This window comes from Spea bombifrons, chromosome 6 (assembly GCF_027358695.1).
Source record: "Spea bombifrons isolate aSpeBom1 chromosome 6, aSpeBom1.2.pri, whole genome shotgun sequence".
In the NCBI taxonomy this organism is placed as follows: domain Eukaryota; kingdom Metazoa; phylum Chordata; class Amphibia; order Anura; family Pelobatidae; genus Spea; species Spea bombifrons.
In genome coordinates, this window is record NC_071092.1 from 7,933,234 (window position 1) to 7,951,215 (window position 17,982).

The following is a 17,982-nucleotide window of genomic DNA, read 5'->3' on the forward strand; positions in this document are numbered from 1 at the left end:
GACATTTAGAAGTAAACTCGATCATCAATCAACCGAAAGGCGTTTATGCTTAGAATTCATGTTGTACTATTTGTCAAGGAATTCTGTTAATAATTCAAGGCATGTTAAATAGCTTTGCAGAGTTAAGCTCAGCTCGATTCTAAAAAGACACATCAATAAATACAAGAGATAAAACATTACAGGGGGAAGCTGAGGATTAGCAGGAGCAGCGCAGAGAAGCCATTGTGTAACCGGCCAAGCAAAATAACCAAAAAAAAAAAAGACATCGCAATTTGTAACGAGCTATGGAATCCGAACAATCCATTGTGACACTTTGAAAGGAGCAAAACTATCCATTGTGACAAAGCAAAGACAATATATCAGAGATGATGAGCCTCACATTATAAAATAAATCAGCGCAGGCGTTCGGCTCGCGCCAACAAGAGCAGACACAGAATAACATTACGGGAGAACAAACTGTCTTCACGTGGGCTCCCCCATGATGAAGGGATTCATGGCTGCGCATCCCCCATTCTAGCAGTGAATGTGTTAATAATAACATTAAGGAAGATTCATTTTCCTTCTTTAATAAATTAAGGAGTTGTATGTCTTATGTTTGCGGCAATGGTGCCATTCTAGAGAATATTATGTCGTATAGACTGGTTATGCATGAATGAGTACTTGCTTTCGACATCGATCAGGATGCAAAGAAAGAGCTGTATTACAAAGAGAAGTAGATGCCATGATGTCTGTGTATTAGGAGGAGGGGAGAGGTCTATGTCCTGATGTCTGTGTATTAGGAGGGGTGAGAGGTAGATGTGCTGATGTCTGTGTATTAGGAGGGCTGAGAGGTAGGTGCCCTGATGTCTGTGTATTAGGAGGGGTGAGAGGTAGGTATGCTGATGTCTGTGTATTAGGAGGAGGGGAGAGGTAGATGTGCTGATGTCTGTGTATTAGGAGGAGGGGAGAGGTAGGTGCCCTGGTGTCTGTGTATTAGGAGGAGGTGAGAGGTAGGTGTGCTGATGTCTGTGTATTAGGAGGGGTGAGAGGTAGGTGTTCTGATGTCTGTGTATTAGGAGGAGGGGAGAGGTAGGTGTCCTGATGTCTGTGTATTAGGAGGAGGGTGAGCGGTAGGTGTTCTGATGTCTGTGTATTAGGAGGAGGGGAGAGGTAGGTGTCCTGATGTCTGTGTATTAGGAGGAGGGGAGAGGTAGGTGTCCTGATGTCTGTGTATTAGGAGGAGGGTGAGCGGTAGGTGTTCTGATGTCTGTGTATTAGGAGGAGGGGAGAGGTAGGTGTCCTGATGTCTGTGTATTAGGAGGGGTGAGCGGTAGGTGTTCTGATGTCTGTGTATTAGGAGAGGTGAGAGGTAGATGTCCTGATGTCTGTGTATTAGGAGGAGTTGAGGAGCAGGTGCCCTAATGCCTGTGTATTAGGAGATAGAGTGAGATCTGTGTACTGATGTCTTTGTATCAGTAGGAGGCATGTGCCCCGGCTTCTGAATATAAGGACAAGGAGAGCGGTTAGTATCTAGATTATCATCATTTATCATTTATTATGTCAGAGTTGTAGATACAGTGCTGGGTGTTCAGGATTCAGCGCAGGCGATATAACTCACACATGACTTATTTGCAGAATGCAGGGCCAGCCGACTAAAAGGGAACTTAACAGCTTTTTGGATAATTTTGCGATTGACATATTAAAAAAAGGGGAAAAGTCTCTATTATTCTCCTTGCACTACGAAAACTACTATTTGTTGGTATTTCTAACTGGGAAGACCTATCGGTTTTTGATTCCGATGAAATATTCTCTGCTATGCCTGCGGCTTCCATCTGCCAGTGAGAGCATTTTGATTATCATTTCACTGAGCCCAAAAAACTTCAGGTGTGGGAAGATTAATAGCGGGGAGATGTCTCGGCTACCGCTGCTTTACTGCGCCTTTTGCCAACATTTTTAAAATGCAGCAACATTGTGACCTTGTGTACTTTAACAGACATCCCGAAAAATGGATTCCAGAGCATTTAGCAAACATACATACTAATCAGGAACCTTGGGTGACATAAATCAGAAAGAAATATATAATAACTTCCTCCGGCAGCGGCATATTCTGGTCTAGGCCAAGGGAGCCAATCGTACTATTGGGCGCCACGAAATAAAAAGGTGATCATCGTGAAATCAATAAAAACCATAATCAAACCCTACATTTTTATTCATACATTTTACGTTGGGGGATAACACAGGTTTGTATTTGAACCCAGGTTGTTCTTTGGTTGAATTTAAGATATTGCCGACTAATTGGGTTTATAAAGATGGCGGGGGGTGGAATGGATGGTGGGGTTTGATCATTGATTTCCTTTAACCTGTTCCCTATTGCATTTACAATGAGGTCGGTCTAACAAGCCGCAGAAGTGTTAAATACAACAGTCAGCTTTTCTATATCCCAAGAGTCGGTTCATGCGCTACTGCCAGCATTAGAAGCGCATGCGCTTCATTCTTGCACGCTCAGGGGGTTACTACGACCCACCATTCATTTTTTGTGTTATTTCTCATGTGAACTATTTCCGTGTTTAGCTGCCAGCGGTGAGATGCGGTGATCTCTGGCAGGAGGTTGATCTCCTAGTCAATGTATTCATTACATTATATATTCTGCATGAGATTCGTCTGCAGCCTGGAGGATGGTTTGTGGCTTAACTTATATAAGGGAAACAATTTATTGTGAAATGTCTAATAAAGTACCGTCGTCATGGTTTGTATCTGTTTAGTGTCATAATTTATAGAGATTAAACTGTACTTTATGCTGCTTGGTCTGTCCCAAAAGAGCTGTAATCTATGCCTTTTGTTTTCAGTAAAGTTATTAATTTGTAGCTTGGTTCCTTCCTTTATCGCCATGATGCTAGGTGCGCTTCGGAAGGCAACGAGACCTGGGCCCAATGATACATCTGTACACTTTGTATCCATTTCAGGTTCTTCACTTTTAAGCATTTTCTCTCCAGCCTCTCTTATCATAACCCCTAAGTGTCCTGGTATTCACAGGGCAATCCCAATTTAAAGGCGCTATCCCGTGTTTACGGACAGTGAGGACGATGGGCCAGTTATGGAGATCAAATGATCTCAATTGACTGGCCCACAGACTTCTAAAATCATGATGCGGCCATCTCACAACTCTCAGCAGCCGAGAGTTCGGTGGCTCTTCAAATATGGTGGGCGTGTGATGTTGACCACACCCACTTCTGGGTCTGGTCACACCCCTCCCATTTTGGCCCCTCCTACTCCTGCCAATAGCCACACCACCCAACACAAGCCCAAACCGCCACTCAGGTGGCCCAGATTTTTAGCGCTGGGACTCTGACAACCGGCGTTTCACCCGGAATCTCCGGCCAGAGGGTTCCAAACTATTCACCATAAAACAGTATTCTGAGATTCCATTTGATACACAGAAGATGAAGAGCTTCGGAAATCCGTCTCTAATAATGTTATCGTTAATTATTGTAACATTCTCAGTCTTTTCTGTATTCCCATAGGTAGGTATAAAAAATTCAAAGCCAGCTTTGTTGGGCTGCCTCGACCTGTCAGACTGTATCAGCAGAGCGGACTGCTCCTTGCGCTGCTCCGTAGAGACACGGTATTACAATATTCTCCCAGGCTTCTCCCCAAAAGGTGAAAGGTGACGGCACGAATCGCTCGGATGCTTCGAAAATGCTGTGTAAAAAAAAAAAAAAAAAAAAAGGCAGCTCCCCCAACGGCCGTAATGAAATCATCTCCAGGAACAAAACCCTGCCTTGAATGCTCATCGTATAATAAGCAGAATAGATCACAGGTGGGTTTGGGTGAACAGTGTTTAAAGCTCACTTATGTTTTATTTGTGTTACAGAGAAGAATGAATGTTTGAGCCACTGGGACAGTAATACTTTTCAATAAATACATTTTTATATAGAATAGTACAACCCAAGAGTTTCTCGTAAAAGTTAAAATACCTTTATGCTATTTATTTTTGTAAAAACACAACAGAAAGCAGATGAGAGAGTAGAGGGAAAAAAATGAATGGTTTGAAATAAAAAGCTGAATTCTTATCTTTAAAATCAACACCAAAATAAAGTCAGTCTCCTCTTTGCCAGGGTCAGGCTGGCAATTACCAGACGGCCCTGGCATTTTACTAACAATAGATCATATCGGTTTTTTTTCCAAGTGCACCAAAAATGAAGAGTTCTGGGCCTTAAATCGATCCCAGCCAATACTTGGGCCAAAATGGTTTCTTGATCCCGTCTCAGCCCCTCGATGGAGAACGGAGTCCCCCCACTAGACATAACAGCCAAAATGGCAAATATTCAGTTAAAAATAAAGAGCTAAGAAAAATAAAAACTACAAAGATTTAGGTAACAGCCAATGGATTCAAAAAAATGAATGCAACTCGAATATGTTGGAATAAATGTAATACTATTGTTTTATTGATTGACAAATGTAGCTGAATTGCAATTGGTAGCACTCAGAGCAAGCAAATTCATTGCCGTCCGACCTGCGGTCACAGGGGAGACCGGCCTATCGATTCTCTCTCGCTGCGGGAATCCTTTCTTACATGGCTCTTATTTCTCTCTGTTCCCGCTGTCAGAGATTTACTCTGTGCTTTAGATACCGAAGGGGAGTTGTTGTTTGCATGGATACAGACCTGAGACACACAGAACGGTCGTAAATTTTCCACGCAAAATCTCTATAGCCTCTCAGCTCTTTTTCAGATCAGCGGTAGAGTAACAATTGACTTTGCGTGCACTTTAAGCATTGTTCCCTATTGTAGGACCCAAATTCCTCTGCCCCTCTTTCCTTCCCTGATGCCCCTCTTTCCTTACCTGATGCCCCTCTTTCCTTACCTGATGCCCTTTTTTCTGGGAGATCAGAGTGTTTGCTGGGTATGGGGGTATCACAGGGTTCTACAACCATAAAAGCCACAATAATGTCTTTAGAAACAGCAGAAATTGCTATGAAAAGGTCGCTAAGTTTTACCGTGAAGCCACATCCACCATATGAGCCAAATGTCCCCCATTAGCCCTGTCAGATATTGTAACATATGTAGCCTGGCTGCCTCCAGCAACTACTGTGATATCATCATGTCACACCTGATGGGATTTCCTCTTTAAACATTTATCTCGATTGATGACAGGACAATGTTCCTTTGTGAGATAGTCAATGAAGTAGCCCGTGAAAGGATTTATAACATTCGGTGTCTGTGATCTGGATTCTGTACCGCTTTGGTTGCACCACAGGACTCGTCTTCCTTGTCCCAGCTCTTCCTATGTATTGAAGAGTAGCTGGCTTCATATGTCCGGCCATCTTGTTTTCCAGCAGTTTTGCAGTTCCCTTTGTTGTTGTGTGCATCTTTCCTGTGGCAACTAAGATGAAATCAAGGACTGTCAAGGAGGAGGACATTCAGGATACTGAAACCGACAATCACCACAACCCATGGCGGAACAAGTGGACTGGAAATCAGAACTTATTTTCATCAGCTGCCTCATCACAGCATTTTTGGGTTCATTGCACTTACTTGTGATCTCTGTATATGAAGTTGGATCATATTTTTGGACACGGATCCCACGCAGAAAAGGCCAATATGCTGACTTACAGCAAGTTTTCTGGAATGTAATTCCTCTGGACCCTGTGGAAACCCTCCATTTGTTGGTTGCGTTCTTTTAAGCTGTTCTTTACCTAATTGTAGCCTTTCTGATTGGGTATTTACTTGGCCCCTATATTTGATGGGGTAAGACTAACACCTTTAACACCGCATTATGCCACATGTAGAAGAAATTTGCCGAGATGTGTGGATAGCGGTGGGATGTTGGTCCTTCTGAGGAATCAGACAAGTAACATTATCCTCTGGACAGCTGAGGCTCATCCGTAGAGGCACAGGAACTTATATCATGCTATTGTCCCGGCGCTCTCTAATGAATGAGTTAGTCTTTAAAATGTTAATAATTAAAACAAGTTCAGCTTTATCTTTGTGATGTCTTGTAGTCCATTGATTCCATCTGCTTATTCTCTCTGTTCCATTATTAATTCACATAGATACATTACTGTCTTCCATACCTGGGTGCCGTTAAGCTTTGGCCCTGAGTATCCAGGATCATACATCGTATTTTTTTTTTCCTAAAAAAAGAGCGACATCAGGAGAGGAAAGATTTGGGTCACCGAAAAAAAAAGGAGCAAAAAGTGTATACAAAGTAAAGCATCCATACTAGACGTTCACATGACGTGTTCACTTCTTTAATCGTGCTTGTGCTGCAGTCACCAAAGTGTTAATCTTTCAATAACTTCTATAAAGTAATAATTTCCCAAAAATCCCTCCAGCAGATCAGTCACTGTTTGTAAAAAATTAATTAATACAATTAATGAGGAATTAAAAGGCCATATTAGATGTTTATATATTTATATATTTATATATAACAGTTTAGGGGCCATTTTCCTACACTTTTTTAATGTACTTTTTTATCATAGAAATCATGCTTTTCTTTGATAAATCCTTGTGCCTCTTTATCTACAAGAACACAGAAATTGGGGAATTAAAATATGCCTCTCGTGGAGGTTGAATTTTTATATTAAACAAACATATCTATCTACTTATTTTTCCTTTAGTAATGAACAACAGTCCAATCATCGCATCTCTATCCGGGATTTCTTAACGCTTATCTTAATCGTTTCAGTTGCCGTAAGCTGTGTCATTTATTGCATTTATAGGATAATGAAAATACCCAGCATGAGTCACTGCGGATGCTGCTGGGATGCATTTACATATTCATGAGAATGGCTGCGATTGAGCCTCTCCTCCCTTTACTGTCACATGATGAGAGGAGATTAAGGTACCAGGACATCTCCCTTAAAACAGATTTATCACGTCTTCCAAATATTACATTTTTAAGCTCAGTACGCTAAAGAAACCTTGCAATTCTTTGCTGGAATCAGAAATCTTAACTTCCCGTTCACAGCATTTGAATAATTATTCCTCCCCATCAAGTTATTCCACCTCTTTTGTTTATTTATCGATGCTCCTTTCTCTCTCTCCCTTTTTGTATTCTGGTTACCCTTTTCCATTTTTGTGCCCACCATTCCCCCTGTAAGACTTTGCCCTATCCTGTTTTTGTATCATTGTTTTTCCTGCCCCCACCCCCACCATACTTCCCTGGGCAGGCTACCTGGAGCTCTCCTGGGTAACTGGCTTCGCTAGGGGGCTGGGCTAGCCATCCTAGTCACGCATAGGGGTGGGGCTGGCCTCAAACACTATTGAGTAGGAGTGAATGTAGGAGGGGAGTGGGCGTGGCTAAACACTACTCAGTAGTGACCAAGAGACCCAGAGAAGCAGTACTTCATCTAGAGACTCCAGGTCAACCCGGAGAGCTCCCTGGTACGTGCATGTCCCATTTTTGACAGACACACATGGATAAGTGACGTCCGCTCCAGGAAACACATGCAGGCGAGGTTAAAAATTTGAATTCATTGTCTCTGAGTGCCGGGGACAAGTCCCCTAACCCGGGACACGTGGTCAGCCTAGGCGGGAAACTTTTAAAAAGGCGTCTATCGGAAAAGCTCTAGAAGTGTATGGAGATCACACAATACAAAAGAGAAAACACTACTGTGTATGAAATCAAGCAATTAAGAACCCTGAAGAAAAAGTTACATTCATACAAACTGCTCTTTTAAAGTAAATAAAAAACATTATGTAAATTAGGCATCTCAGTAGTCTTGGCACTCAATACACACACTGTAGAACCTTCCCATTTAATTTGGATATTACTTATTTACCAACTCTATGTTTAATTGTTTATTTTTAATTACTGTTATCTTGTAACTTATTGTTTTAAGGAAAATATTGCATTAATTCGCGCAGACAGAATACATGCAAAAACACTATGGCTATCAATGGCAGAATTCAGAATGTTCTGAAGCTGTAAGCTAAAAAAAAATTATTCTAGCAGCAACCCAGGAATCGGAATGATTGCGCCTTTTATGCTATTCAGGTTCTACGCTCCCCTATGGTCTATGTAGTAAATTAGTTTATTACATAAACAGGACCTCATTAGCGTTGCCACAAAGAATCAGCTCAGTATGATGTCTGAGCAGGGAAGTCCTTCACAATATACAATAACTGCCTACAACAGCAACCAAAGGTCAGCAGATAAAAGAAGGTTATTGGAATATAATGAAATAAAAACCACATTTATCAATATTAAACTCCACTATTCTATACAGTGTTGTACGTAATGCTCCAATAAATCTATCTTTCCATGGGACTTCCCATTTTAGGATATTCAACAAAAGTGCAGGTTATGTTTCCAGATATTATTATAACGATGTTGAAAGTCATAGATGGATTTCATGGCATCACGATCACCCTATCCGTCTAAAGGACATAAAGCTGTTTTGTGCTCTAATATATACAAAAGGCAGGGCTATACCATGAGTACAAAAATCATGTGTTACAAGACTGGACATTTTCAGTGTGACCTCAAGACTGGAAGAACATTGGGTTTCTGCACAAGGGTTCCATACTTTACAGCTTTATCGAGAGCGGTTGCAAGTCGTTTTTTTTGTAAAAATTCATTGTGATGAACAATGCAACCCAGGTTTACATGAGAAAAGAATTACCATCACAAGAATTGTGACAGTGGCTGCCCCCAGAGTCATCAAAGTTGAGCCCCTAGGTAATTAAAGGTAAAATGATGGGTGACCTGCTCTCTATATACAAAAATAAATTAATTGTGCCTAATAATAACCGAAACTTGATTAAATGATTGACTTAAGACTTCCCTACTTAGGCATTTTCTCTTCTAACAAACTAATGAACTGAAGAACAGGTTGAGTCTATAGGTGGACTGTAAAATGACTGATATGTTGGGAAATAACAGAATTCCTCGGTTTAGAACCTAAATCCATTAGGTGGGTCCACAGGAACTTGAGAGCTAGAAGTTGCATTGTATCTCGGGGAGAGGTTTTATTAGTGCTGAAAGTTGATAAATTGATATATTTCTCTTATCCTTGGGTAGCCGACATCATTTTAACTCCCCTAATGTATAAAACAAGCACTCCCTGGAGACCACAGAACACAGCATCATCACTCTACAAACCCCCAACCGGCAGAATTATGAAAGCCCTAGAGGCATCTGCCACGGGGTCTTTCATTGTTCACGGCAAAAGCTGAAGGACTTGAAGGTTAAATGCTTGTGCTGCTGGCTTTAGCTATGTTTTTGTACTTTCCAGACAAAAAAAGGTGATGAAAATGCCAGGACTATGTGTCACACGAGGCCTCCTGCTTCTCTTGACACTGGCGGCATCCGGCAGGCTTAATGAAAGTGACTGAATTATTGCAGGATCCTGATTTAGAGAAGAGATTGCTCCGGGTATATATCTTCAAAGCCAGCACATGGAAGCCAACGGAGCGCTCCGATAATCAGAGACCACTTGTCACAAAAAATTGAAGATGGTTTTAACAGAATGTGTTCATCGTATCTCGGCTGCCGCAGATGAACTCCTGTACTGAAGAATTTGGCTTATCAAGATGAAGCATTAGATTAGCTTTTTTTTAATATCTGCTCGTTTTGAGTTGGCCAAAACTTGAGCCCTACGTGGGGAATTTTGTAATGAAAGGGCAAGACAGAAATATTATTCAGAGCAGTGAAAGACAGCTCTGCTGCACTTAACGAAGGAGTCTACTCAATAAACACGACACTCTCTATTTTAAGTGGTTACTGTAGGCAACCAACTCAAGTAATATGCTGTTCAGTTGCAGTCTAACTAACCAAACATGAATCTGATTTCACTGATACTAAGTTATATTATGCTTTTGTTTTTCCATTTTTTTGTCTTTAATGTACCTGCAAAACCAAAGGATTTCAAAAGAAAATGAAAGTCCAATGAATGTTCCTCTCTGCAACCGAACGTTGGAGGAACTTACACCAGGTTGGCTTCATCACGGAGTCCATGGTGAACGTGGTCAGAAGCCAGCTTGGCTGATCTTTAGCTGGTGTTTGGCATCCCTGTTAATATTGATTAGTCCAAGTGCAGTAAAGATAGCAAAGTACTAGCCATGTAACATGGGGCCAGTAGTGTATTCTGGCCCTTGCTAACCAGGCCTAGGGGCAGGTCCGGGGGGGGGGGCAGCAGCCCTTCTGCTACAAAACACCCGCTTTGTGGCTGGTGAAAAGGGAGACCACTATCAGCCAACCCAACGGAGATACCCTGGTCATACCATGCTTGGGTTTAAATCCTGTGCGCTACAATTTATATTCAAGCTCTTCCAAGCCATCTTTTCACAACTTTTCACAACATAATATAACCTGATACCAAAGTATATATGGATCTTCTAAATAGCATTTGAGACATTATGGACAGAGAGAAAATTGTATTCAATAAAAAAAAAGAGACAATAGATTTCTTTCCATTTATTACATTTCTCTGCCTAGAAAATTGGACTGCAGACCTTAAAAGCCCCTAAACACAGGGTATCCGATAATTTCTATAAATAACCATCCAAAAGCTTTTGTCTGGCTGAGCTCTGTTCCGGTGACGTACCTCATGTGTAGCAAGTGGAAGCTAAATAATTACAGTAATGATTTTAAGGCAAGTCGTACTGTGCCAATGCTAATAATATGCAAATTGGCGTCATGAATATTCATGAGGCAGCCTGTGGACCACTTTCTCTTTCTCGTCTTTGAATGAAAAATGGATCTTACATACCGAGTACATATGGGTCAGCGCACATCTCTCAAACACAGACAACGACCCTGTATTAACTGCCACGTGCCCATCTGCTCCTATTCTCTTCCTACACCCATCCGAAACTAATCAGTTCTTATCGATTTAACTATTTAGATGCCACAGCACAGCCGACACATTCATTGGCTTTCCATATTTCGCAATCCTCCAGAGGTTGCATTCAAAGAATTAACCCCTTACGACCAGGATTTATTGTTTCATTCAAAAGGGGGAAAATAGGACAACAGAAGCCGTCACATGTCGTAGAGCAGGTTCTTAAGGAATGACTGGCATGTTAGAAATGACATCATACATAATAAAGCCATATCATTATGGTATAGTGAGTGTTCTTTAATAAAGAATGCAATTATCCATGTTTTGGGTAATTTGCCACCCTTTGTAGTGATAAGGACTGCATCCTGCTTGTTAGGGTTGCCTATGCAGGTAAGTGGGCTAGCTCTGTAACCATGACAACAACCACAACCAATCAGAAAGACACAAGCCTTTATTAACGCAAGCTTTGTTCGTGGCTGTCCTAGAATGACATGTGAAAGAGCTGCATTCAAGGCCAACCCAAGGGGCTCATATGATGTCCGAGACAGCCAGCAACGAGACTGGATGATTGGCTACCGAGATAGGACATGTGAGGATAACGAGAGCTCTGTGCCGCGAGACTGCATTAAGTAGCATTATCAACCCACCCACAAAACCACTTATACATCAAACATACCCCCCCATCCAAGTCCTAAGAGAAAGAACTGTATTATCCAAACCCATGGATACAACATTCATCTATACTGATACCTGACCGATCGTTTAATGGAAAAGTCCAACTGCTTTGAAATGGTGTAACAGCGCTACGGAATCTGCTGGTGCTATAAAGATAACTGTAATGTATATTATACTGTAGGGTATCTGTTAATTGAAAATAAGATGTCTTCCATAAAACCAGTGCTTTTTTAAATTCTGTATGCATCTCATCATCATTTCAACATATATCTGCAATCAACATATAGAGCGATTGGCTTAGCAAAGTAATTCCATGACTGAGTGAAATTCAACCAGCATTTAAATGAGCATCTGTTTTGTCAGGAGGCAGGGGATGTCTGGAACCTTTTGGTCCAGGGGGCAAGTAGTGATACATTAGTCCATTACTGTCACCCCTCGTAACTAACATTCACATTGGAACACATTGTACACACTCTCATACTAACACACACATACACACTCGTACATCTCACTCCCTATTCTCTCACTATCTCGCTCCCCTCACCCCCCTACCTTCCCGAAGCTCATGTGTAACTTCACATTAATTCATAAAGCATTACATTATATATATATATATATACTACACTCATGGGCATTCTGTACAGTATATCACGTTATACATATTTAAAAAAGTTCAAAAAGGCTAGATCTCTATCTTTTTAAAAATTTATAGGGCCACATAGAGTTTTGAAGCACAGATTGTTATGATGTCATACAATACATCCTATGAGTTCTTCAGCCTTACAAAATCTGGAGTGTAGAATTTGGCCCATAGGCATACCTGGGAACATCCCTTGGTAGGCTTCTAGGAACTCTGCCTCCTCTGGGGCAATGCCTTTGTGAAAGGACACAGACACCCTTTGATGGGTGGAGAGTGGGAGGGAAAAGGGCTGGGAGTGGGTGTGGTCAATTGCTGCTCCACCACATGGAGAATGAAGAAACTGAGCAGGAGAAGCAGGGTTTCACCCGGAGGCTCTGGGTCAAACCTAAATAGTTCCTAGTCCCATCATCAGGAACAAAGTCATGGTAAAATGTATTCTTGTATATATATATATATATATATATATATATATATATATATATATATATATATATATATTATGTAGCACTGATTAATGCACAGTATTTTATTTGGCTGGCAGATGATTGCTGATCATTACCAACTCTTAAAGTGATAATGCCATTAGTTGTACCTGTAGGAGAGACCGTCCTTCTCAAAGCCCTCTGTCTCTTTTTCCTCCCTTGGTATCCCTCTTTTGTAGGGTTTGAGGATTATGAGTGTATCACAATGTTCTCCAGCCCAGCATAACCATAAATGTGTTTATAATGTGCATTAAAATAAATTGCATTATCCTTTTTTTAAATGTGTTATTCTTATCTTATAAGGGTCCCTTTTCGGTCAAGTGTTGGGTGATATGTAATACGCTGATCTCTCAAGGTTGTGAACCTCAGTCCCAGCAGGAAACTCTGACACAGAAATATTGTATCGGATGGCAGGTAAGACGCACCAGGTTCACCCAATCTGACATTTAGCTACATTCCGTCAAATCAAAGACATTCTGCATCTGTAACTTCCTTGGATAATTTTAATACGGTAAACAAAAATATCACTGAAAAAAGGGGAAATTTAAATATATGGAGGGAAGGAAGACATGAGCGCACTGACCCATTTCTTGCTGGAGGGGCATATAACACAGTTATGTGTACTGTATGAGTTGAACGGCTAGCACTTCTAATGTGCCAATGACACCTACTGACAAACATTGAAATACCAGCCTCTCGTTCAAATACAAATTCAAGTTCTTGAATTCTTTGTATAGGCTTTAGATTAGACGTTAGTTTCCGTGTAAACCCGCTTTAGTCCCATCAACGGAATAATACTGAAAACATTGCAAACATTATTTGTTAAAAGAAGTCCATGCTTTCAGGACAAAATGTTCCATGACATTTTATGCAATTCCATATTTCATTCTCCATAATCTGCAATTTAACACAATACGAACACAGCACTAAATACACAGTATAAAGGATTAGTAGGTTAGAATTTACCAGGTTGGTAGCCACCATCCTGTGGGACTACAGTTCATGACGCCTAGTAAGCTGCATAAATTAAGAAAGAGCCTGATGATTGTTTCCATAGAACCATGGGAAAATAAGTTCAACCAACAGCTGGAGACATATCTTCAAGACACAGCCAGTACGCGTTAGAGCCTAACAAATATCTGTAGTAGTTAGATGGAAAATGGAAATGCCAGGATGCCAACGGACCAAGAGAAGAAAAAGACTGAAAGTCAGATAAGCTTTTGGAATCTCACAAGACAGTTCTTCAGATGGAATTCCATCTGAAGAAGAGACATCTAGGATCCAGAGGGTCCGGCTCATGGCATCTTTCAATCTAAAGGTGGAAGGGTACACATAACTAATTTTAAAATGAACAATGGTGACCCATGGGACTCATCAAGGAGGTAGGTTTGAAGCTTTGAATTGTTGGAGATACAACATGAGCTTGGTGCATCCTTAGGCACAAATTTGGACACTTAAAGTACACTATAAAAAGTTGAACTTCCTTAAAGCACTAAAACTCCCTAGCCTACAAAGACCAGCATTTGAAATCTTAACACAGTATCCTACTTCCCAGTGGTAAGAGCCAAATAAAGCGCAAACAACTATGGAGGGTCATTTCCTCTATAGTAATTCTCATAGTGCACCAAAATACTCTGTGGTATCAGTGGCTACATTTTTCCACAACTGATAAGTATATTTCCAATAATAAATATCAGTAATCAATCTTCTGTAAAATTCTCATTGATGTATATTCATTTACACTTGTATTACAGAGTGTTAAAAGGCTCTAGAAGGAATGAGAAGCCTGCATAGCAATCTTCTGCATAGGTAGACCTGAAAATGCATCAGGACCATTCGAGAGACAAGACACTGCTGAGTATAGGAGGACAAGAGGAAATATAGTTTAGTTACAGCTAAATAAACAGAAATGCCTTACTTAATGGTTGGGATTCTCTGGTCCTGAGCCATGAATTGATGGAATGGAGTAGAAGCTGCGTTATTCATAATACTGTATCTCGGCTGGTGAACATTATATAGCTTTTTATCCATTAAGCGCAGAAGGTTTGTTTTTGGAACAAGTCTGAGATATTGGCTAGACACTCGGTCAGGGTATGAGATAGTAATAATATATAGCAGAACATTAGCAAACTATTTCAGTTAGTTGAGAGTGGGAATTGGAATGTGGGTAGAAGGTAATAAAGTGATAAAGAGACCAATGGCAAGGAGGGATATATATAAATATTTTTCACGCTAATTAGCAGTCTGTCTGAGATGGAAAGGTAGGAAGGAAAAGCAAAGAAGGGAGAAATCCATGAAAACAGACTATTTGAAATGTCAGGAAATTTATCTAATGATGTCAATATGGTGATTATCAGGAGTCCATATGAGGACTCCTGTGTCCGTGGTAAGGCTTTTCCAAGTCATTGGCGGCTCATGGTAAGTTTGGTTAATGTTGCTGACAAAGCCTCTTGCTGCCTACTCATGATGATCATGGTGGTAGGTGAACATCATAGGAGGTGGCTGGACTACACAATATGGCTAATACAAAGGTATGATGGGAAAGACAGTAGATGGGCCAAATGCATGACTATATTGGCCAACTGGACTGGTTGATCAGGTGAACAACGAAAATGAATGGGCTGGCTAGTTTGCAATAAAGGGTAAATTAGCTGAGTATGATTAGATGGACAGATTACCTAAAATATTAACTAAGATCAGTGATAGGAAGACTGAGTGGAGTGGTATGCATTGGAAAAAAACAGAAGTTAATGGAATTAAATGATTTAAGCAAGAGGTGAAGGTTGAAATGCTTGGTAGATGGGGGCCTAAGTGGAGAAAACAAGATGTTTATCAGGTTTGCTGAGTGGGAGGCGAGTTGGCTGGAAGATTCATCAACTTTATTCACAGGATGAAAGATGATCAAAAACATTGATAAAAGTGATGGAAATACTAGTGTAACTGGGTGTGTCTGGTAAAGACAGTTTGTACTAAGTATAAGATAGAAAGATAGAAAGACTTAAAAATTAGTACTAGATGAAGTCTTTGGTAAGATTGGTTGAGTGGATTAGAGAAAACTAGGAGAGCTCCATAATTAGCTGACATATCTTGACTCATAAGGGTAGCTTTAGAATAGGCAGTTAAGCTTAGCGTAAAATGCCTAAATTTGTTCCAAGTGAAGTTAAGACCGGAATTAAAAGAGATTATGGGAAAATGTGCTAAACTGGATTCAAAGACTACATATACAATATGTAAGTATTAGAAATGGAACGTGCATGACAGGAAGACTAGCTAATATAGATTTCATATCTCATGCTTATGATTTTATAAACAGAACAATATGTCTATTTCACTATAAATATTTGTGTATAATTGCACGTATGTTGCAAATGAAGAAACAAATAGCACCAGGAACATTGGAAAGGGTTAAGGTTCTAGAGTGCGGTGTTCCTGCCTTTTCTTTCTAGGAATGTATTGTTAGCGAAGCATAAAAAAAAATGTTTCAAAGGCCATGATTCCTCCAGCATTTAAAGGGTTCACCCACCCAAATCCCTTATCGCCCTCCCACCCCTTTGATCGTATAGACCTGGCACCCAGCTGAGCCCCAATGGCCAATAAATTACCCTCAGACCTTACCATCATCCTGCATCCTCTGCAGACACAGTGAGAGGTTTCTCCTCCAGCCTGGCATCTTGGCACCGCTTGGCACATGTGCTGAAGGTGGGCACCCAAGACCTGATCACTGTCACCGAGGAACAAGACTGTGCAGGTGCAGAAGGTAGAAGGAATGAGTTAGGGGGTGACTTAACATGGGGATGCAAGGTGCACCTTTAGTGCCCTGCTTGGGGTATGAACTGTCATATGGCTGGTAGCATCTCCTCCTTATTCCTTCCTGCTTGTCTTTCTAATGCATCATCTCCCTCTTTGTGAAGTGCAGTCAGTTCCCCTCACCAGTGGTTCTTTGTGCAGAATTGCTAGTGCCCCCTTCTTACTGGTTTTACTGGCAAATTGGCACTGAACACTCCAGCAATGGACTGGGGTGGCTGAGTCTCCAGGGCTGGCGGTGGCCCCCTGTGTAGTGTGTGCACAGTGTCTGTGTGAGGCTTACAGACCCTCCATCCCACTGGACCTTGGGCTCTGTGCGCTTCCTCCCCCTGCCTTCTTCAATAGCCACCTGAAATGCACATCCCAGACAGTGTGGAATGTACCATATGGGCCGGGATCTAAGGGGAGTCTGGCAGAAGAAGCTCACAATTATCCAATGTCTCGTCCCCAGGGCTGAGTAATTAGGTCTTACCCTGAAGCCTCTGGATCTCAGCACCTATTGCTATTTCCACAAACACTAGGAGGGAGAAGAGGGGACAAGTATTTCTAGGAGTAGGGGGGCTTTCTACCCCTCTGAGAGCAGTGGTACAGTCCGACTCCCAGGAACAGATAGAATTTCTGCTATTATATACAGTGAGTGTCAGGGGCTTTAAGTCTCATTATTATTACCCTTCTTATAGGCGGTGTGTACCCTGCACTGCACCCATTGTCGCAAAGCCAGCTCAGCCGCAGAGCTTACAATCAAACACTGCATGGGCCTCATAAGGAAGCAAATGTATGTAGAAGTCTACTAAAAATAAATGTTAACGTTAATTCAAAGAGCAAATGGTATCTGCATATCAAACAGCGGTCGACTATATGCATGTCAGTAATGGATTGCAACTCCCATCAATCCCAGCCATGCAATAAAGATTATGCTAGTCGCAAACAAAAAGTAGCAAAGTAGGCGAGATTCTCTTCTCCCACTCCATACTGCACAGGGTGGAATGTGACGTATGGAATGCCATTAACCCCTTTAATGCCAGTTGTGGCGTAAAGAAACACCTTGGGATGGTTTCCAACTAGCAACGCATTCATACTGATAGAGAGGCCTCTCGATGAACCCTACTCACCCCTTGGCGTGATCACTGGGAAATTGTGAAAAATACACTATATTCTTTCCTCGCTTTTTTCCTCTCTACTTGTCACTATCAGCGTTCACATCTTACGCCCGATGCAGCGCGTACTCACGTTCCCTGACACTAAGTATCCGCTGCATCTGGAAGCTTCCCGGGATTGGAGTGACTATATCTGGTTTCGAGGTACTCGCAAATTACTTGATGGTGTAAAAATAGACCGAGTAACGTCACGGCAGGATTCTCGATACGGCAGGATTTGCATGCCTGACGTTACGTATTAAAAGCCTTTCTATTTAAAGTTCTGATTGTGCGCCCTTCTTTTCAGTATATCTTCTGCATGCTTTTATCAGACCCGGGATATGCTCACCTACAACACCTTTTTATTCTACTTGTATTCTACTTATTGTACATTTTTAACCGGTGGGGGGATTTAAATCTCGACAGTATCTTTCCAAGATTTGTGGACATGCATAGTTCAATTGAAGTGACTTTTAAGAAG

General features: G+C 41.3%; 1 protein-coding gene across 2 annotated transcripts in view; it reads right to left on the reverse strand.

Moving 5' to 3' along the window:
- Window positions 1–16,672, reverse strand: part of GRIP2 (glutamate receptor interacting protein 2) — a 95,149-nt gene extending 78,477 nt beyond the window's left edge. Inside the window, exon 1 of one of the 2 annotated variants that reach the window (XM_053469247.1) lies at window positions 16,177–16,672. In XM_053469247.1, the coding sequence (XP_053325222.1) occupies window positions 16,177–16,231 (55 nt within the window). In that variant the 5' untranslated portion in view covers window positions 16,232–16,672. The remainder of the gene's footprint in view (window positions 1–16,176) is intronic. The other variant, XM_053469249.1, reaches the window with a different exon arrangement.
- Window positions 16,673–17,982: the final 1,310 nt, after the last annotated feature.